Source organism: Oncorhynchus masou, unplaced genomic scaffold (genome assembly GCF_036934945.1).
Source record: "Oncorhynchus masou masou isolate Uvic2021 unplaced genomic scaffold, UVic_Omas_1.1 unplaced_scaffold_543, whole genome shotgun sequence".
Taxonomy (NCBI): domain Eukaryota; kingdom Metazoa; phylum Chordata; class Actinopteri; order Salmoniformes; family Salmonidae; genus Oncorhynchus; species Oncorhynchus masou.
Window position 1 is genome coordinate 287,501 of NW_027011844.1, and position 5,238 is coordinate 292,738.

Consider the following 5,238-nt stretch of genomic DNA (forward strand, 5'->3'; position numbering starts at 1 on the left):
TACCTACGGAGGACTGGCTTCTACGAAGGAACTTCTAATGTCCTTTGAATTTCAGAGAACGTTGGACCAGAGTTAGTCATTGATCCTGACGCTCAGTTCCATTACATTACGCATAAGAGTCAAAAACCCTAGAGTTTTTTTTCTGTAACAGAGGGAGGGGCAGAGGAAGGGGGAGGGGCATATGAAGGGGGAGGGGCAGAAGGAGGGGCAGGTAGCCTACAAACACACTGTCAAAGATTTCCAGCTGGCAGGTGGACAGAGTGAGGGCTTTGCGATGGCGCTTTCTTTGCGTTTTTTTTTGTGGGACTGGAAATGCCCGGAACGTTCTTAACCGGTTCCCACAAAATAACGGTTCTGTTCCGTTATTTTGTTCCTGGAAAAAATATTGTTATTTTCTGGTTTTCTGGTTTTGTTCCCCTCAAACGGTTCCAACCCCTGGATGCTAGTAGCATGAGTCCTGTTGATTGACTGTAACAGTCTGCAACAACATGCTACTAGCATCCAGGGGGCTAACATGCTTCCAGCGTCCACGGGGCTAACATGCTACTAGCGTCCAGGGGCTAACATGCTTCTAGCATCCAGGGGCTAACATGCTACTAGCATCCAGGGGCTAACATGCTACTAGCATCCAGGGGGCTAACATGCTTCTAGCATCCAGGGGGCTAACATGCTACTAGCATCCAGGGGGCTAACATGCTACTAGCATCCAGGGGGCTAACATGCTTCTAGCATCCAGGGGGCTAACATGCTACTAGCATCCAGGGGGCTAACATGCTACTAGCATCCAGGGGGCTAACATTCTACTAGCATCCAGGGGGCTAACATGCTTCTAGCATCCAGGGGGCTAACATGCTACTAGCATCCAGGGGGCTAACATGCTTCTAGCATCCAGGGGGCTAACATGCTACTAGCATCCAGGGGGCTAACATGCTACTAGCATCCAGGGGGATAACATGCTTCTAGCATCCAGGGGGCTAACATGCTACTAGCATCCAGGGGCTAACATGCTTCTAGCATCCAGGGGGCTAACATGCTATTAGCATCCAGGGGCTAACATGCTACTAGCATCCAGGGGGCTAACATGCTTCTAGCATCCAGGGGGCTAACATGCTTCTAGCATCCAGGGGGCTAACATGCTTCTAGCATCCAGGGGGCTAACATGCTACTAGCATCCAGGGGGCTAACATGCTACCGACTGACTGTAACAGCCTGCAGGTTTTGTACCACAGGGTGAATAGTTCATATTCCAACGCCAGTCTAAGTTTTAGTGTCGGCGTCCCTGTTCGTTTTCTCCTCAGGCTCTGTGACATCGGTGCACTCCCAGCCATGCGAAGACCAGGCTGTACTGCCCGGCCTCTCGCACCCTGTTCCCCCTCACATCGCCCCGCCAAGGCCCTCGCCCAGGGGGCTGCGTAGACAGGTGAGTACACACACACACACACACACCATGCTTAGTCTTCCACCACAAAACTTTCGCAAATATTTGTCTCATTGTGTCCCTAACATTCCCCATTGTGTTCTCTCTGTGTTCCAGGTGTCTGTGTCCCTAACATTCCCCATTGTGTCCTCTGTGTTCCAGGTGTCTCTGTCCCTAACATTCCCCATTGTGTCCTCTCTGTGTTCCAGGTGGCTGTGACCCTAACATTCCCCATTGTGTCCTCTGTGTTCCAGGTGGCTGTGACCCTAACATTCCCCATTGTGTCCTCTCTGTGTTCCAGGTGTCTGTGTCCCTAACATTCCCCATTGTGTCCTCTCTGTGTTCCAGGTGGCTGTGTCCCTAACATTCCCCATTGTGTCCTCTCTGTGTTCCAGGTGTCTGTGTCCCTAACATTCCCCATTGTGTCCTCTCTGTGTTCCAGGTGTCTCTGTCCCTAACATTCCCCATTGTGTCCTCTGTGTTCCAGGTGTCTGTGTCCCTAACATTCCCCATTCTGTCCTCTCTGTGTTCCAGGTGGCTGTGTCCCTAACATTCCCCATTGTGTCCTCTCTGTGTTCCAGGTGTCTCTGTCCCTAACATTCCCCATTGTGTCCTCTCTGTGTTCCAGGTGTCTCTGTCCCTAACATTCCCCATTGTGTCCTCTCTGTGTTCCAGGTGGCTGTGACCCTAACATTCCCCATTGTGTCCTCTCTGTGTTCCAGGTGGCTGTGACCCTAACATTCCCAATTGTGTCCTCTCTGTGTTCCAGGTGTCTCTGTCCCTAACATTCCCCATTGTGTCCTCTCTGTGTTCCAGGTGTCTGTGTCCCTAACATTCCCCATTGTGTCCTCTCTGTGTTCCAGGTGGCTGTGTCCCTAACATTCCCCATTGTGTCCTCTCTGTGTTCCAAGTATCTGTGTCCCTAACATTCCCCATTGTGTCCTCTCTGTGTTCCAGGTGTCTCTGTCCCTAACATTCCCCATTGTGTCCTCTCTGTGTTCCAGGTGTCTCTGTCCCTAACATTCCCCATTGTGTCCTCTCTGTGTTCCAGGTGTCTCTGTCCCTAACATTCCCCATTGTGTCCTCTCTGTGTTCCAGGTGTCTCTGTCCCTAACATTCCCCATTGTGTCCTCTCTGTGTTCCAGGTATCTGTGACCCTAACATTCCCCATTGTGTCCTCTCTGTGTTCCAGGTGTCTGTGACCCTAACATTCCCCATTGTGTCCTCTCTGTGTTCCAGGTGGCTGTGACCCTAACATTCCCCATCGTGTCCTCTCTGTGTTCCAGGTGGCTGTGACCCTAACATTCCCCATTGTGTCCTCTCTGTGTTCCAGGTGGCTGTGAAGGTGGACTCGGTGGAGGTTCAGAGTGTTGCCTCAGTAGACAGACAGGAGCCCCTCTCAACCCTCCGCCTGCTCTCCCCCTCCCGCCCCCCCTCTCCGCCCTTCCTCTCGGATCCCGCCGACGAGGAGGTGTGGCACATCACCAGCTCAGCGCGCCATTGGTGGGACAGACATGGAAGTGGGCGGTGTCACTCCCTCTCCCCCTACGCCTCCCCCGACTCCCCACCCTCCCTGAGGAGCCGAGGGAGTGCGCTCAGCCTGCTGGGGGCGGGGCTACAAGCTCACGACCCGAGGAAGGGCTTCGGCGTAGACACCCAGTGCTTCCTGGATAAACCCCGTTGTCCTGACGACCAGCGACGACACTCCATCGAGATCTGCCCGTCCCCTCCGGAGGACCCACTGCTAGGGGAGGGGTGGGAGGTGGACGGGGACGAGAGGAGGCCCAGGGGTCAGGGGTCAGAGGTTAGAGGTCACAGGAAGAAGAGGATGAGCCCACCCTGCATCTCCATCCACCCCCCGTGTGACCCAGCAGGCCGCGCCCCCTCGGAGCCGCAGGCAGACTGTAACCTGCTGCTGAGACGCAGGACCCCCTCCTACGACGTCGCCGACACACACACCCCCACACACAGGCTGACGCCGACACACACACCGGTACACACACTCACGCCTACACACACGCCAACACATCACCACACACTCGTACAGACTCTCCCTCACGTGGTAACACACACCCCGACACACACACACACACACCTCCTGCCCCATGCACACACTCTTATCCGTACACATACTCTACCTCATTCACACACACACACTCCGTCCCTGAACTCTGACACGAGACCTTCCTCTCTCTACAGTGACTACAAGCCCCTCCCACAGTTCACCTTTGACCAACCAGAGCACAGATACACGAGTGGCATGTCCGCTGGCCTATCGAGCAATGAACCAGCCACAAGTCCCTCGCACTTTAACAGCAGGGCGGGGTTTAGCTCGATGAACAGGAGAACTGCCCAATGAGAGACAGAGCCTGGTACTGTAGTAGGAGAGGGATTCGTCAGAAAGACTAAACCCCATCCAGAGGGTGTGGCCTGATCTGGACAGAGATGGGTTGGATGGAGAGAGAGAGAGAAAGAAGGGGGAGAGAGAGATGGAGGGAGAGAGAGAGAGAGAAGGGGGGGAGAGCGAGAGAGAAGGGGGAGAGATAGAGGGAGGGAGGGGAGAGAGAGAGAGAGAGAAGGGGGGGAGAGAGAGAAGGGGGAGAGATAGCGGGAGGGAGGGGAGAGAGAGAGAGAGAGAAGGGGGAGAGAGAGAGAGGGAGGGAGAGAAGAGGGAGGGAGGGGAGAGAGAGAGAGAGAAGGGGGAGAGAGAGGGAGGGAGAGAAGAGGAGAGGGGGAGAGCGAGAGAGATAGAGACGGAGAGAGGGAGACAGAGAGAGAGGGAGACAGAGAGAGAGAGAGAGAAGGGGGAGAGAGAGACGGAGAGAGGGAGACAGAGAGAGAGAGAAAGATGGGGGAGAGATAGAGGGAGGGAGGGGACAGAGAGAGAGAGAGAGAGAGAAGGGGGAGAGAGAGAGGTAGTGAGGTTGTAACTCAGTGTTATTTAGTTTCAGGACTAAAGCCACATAAATCTGTAGCCAAAGTATTTCTGACACTCCTCACACCAGCCAGCCAATCAGGAACAAACATTTATGACACTCTGCCCTCACGTGAGCCAATCAGGAACCAGCGCCTGGCTGACCTCTGACCCTTACAGGAAGTGAGATGGGAGATTGACGGTGCTCCTTCAAATCCTCTACAGGAGCTCTACTTCCTGTTTCCTGGCCTGGTCCACGATCACATTGATCTCTCAGACAGACAGACAGAAGAGGACAGCAGTCCTGGACACGTGTGTTGTGTGTTGTGTGTATTTGATCCCATATGCATCTGTCTGTTCAGATGCTCTCTGTCATGGATGTTGATAGACATGTCTTCATCTGCAGACAGACAGACAGACAGACAGACAGACAGACAGACAGACAGACAGACAGACAGACAGACAGACAGACAGACAGACAGCAGAGCGGTGTGTGTTCTGTTTATCTCACGTTGTATATACAGAAAGTATTTTATTGCTGTGATGATGAAATAACTCTATGCATTAATGCACCACATTTTCTTCTAGAGATCTATAATGTTTGTTTTGTTCCGTCATCCTCCTGTCTATAATGGTTGTTTTGTTCCGTCATCCTCCTGTCTATAATGTTTGTTTTGTTCTGTCATCCTCCTGTCTATAATGTTTGTTTTGTTCCGTCATCCTCCTGTCTATAATGTTTGTTTTGTTCCGTCATCCTCCTGTCTATAATGTTTGTTTTGTTCCGTCATCCTCCTGTCTATAATGGTTGTTTTGTTCCGTCATCCTCCTGTCTATAATGGTTGTTTTGTTCCGTCATCCTCCTGTCTATAATGGTTGTTTTGTTCCGTCATCCTCCTGTCTATAATGT

At 52.7% G+C, this 5,238-nt stretch overlaps 1 protein-coding gene across 4 annotated transcripts in view; it reads left to right on the forward strand.

Annotated features, from left to right (window-relative positions):
• LOC135536001 (voltage-dependent T-type calcium channel subunit alpha-1H-like) overlaps positions 1-3,891 on the forward strand; it is a 123,463-nt gene extending 119,572 nt beyond the window's left edge. For 3 of the 4 annotated variants that reach the window (XM_064962398.1, XM_064962399.1, XM_064962396.1), the window contains exons 34-35: positions 1,299-1,420; positions 2,751-3,891. In XM_064962398.1, the coding sequence (XP_064818470.1) occupies positions 1,299-1,420; positions 2,751-3,776 (1,148 nt within the window). In that variant the 3' untranslated portion in view covers positions 3,777-3,891. The remainder of the gene's footprint in view (positions 1-1,298; positions 1,421-2,750) is intronic. The other variant, XM_064962397.1, reaches the window with a different exon arrangement.
• Positions 3,892-5,238: the final 1,347 nt, after the last annotated feature.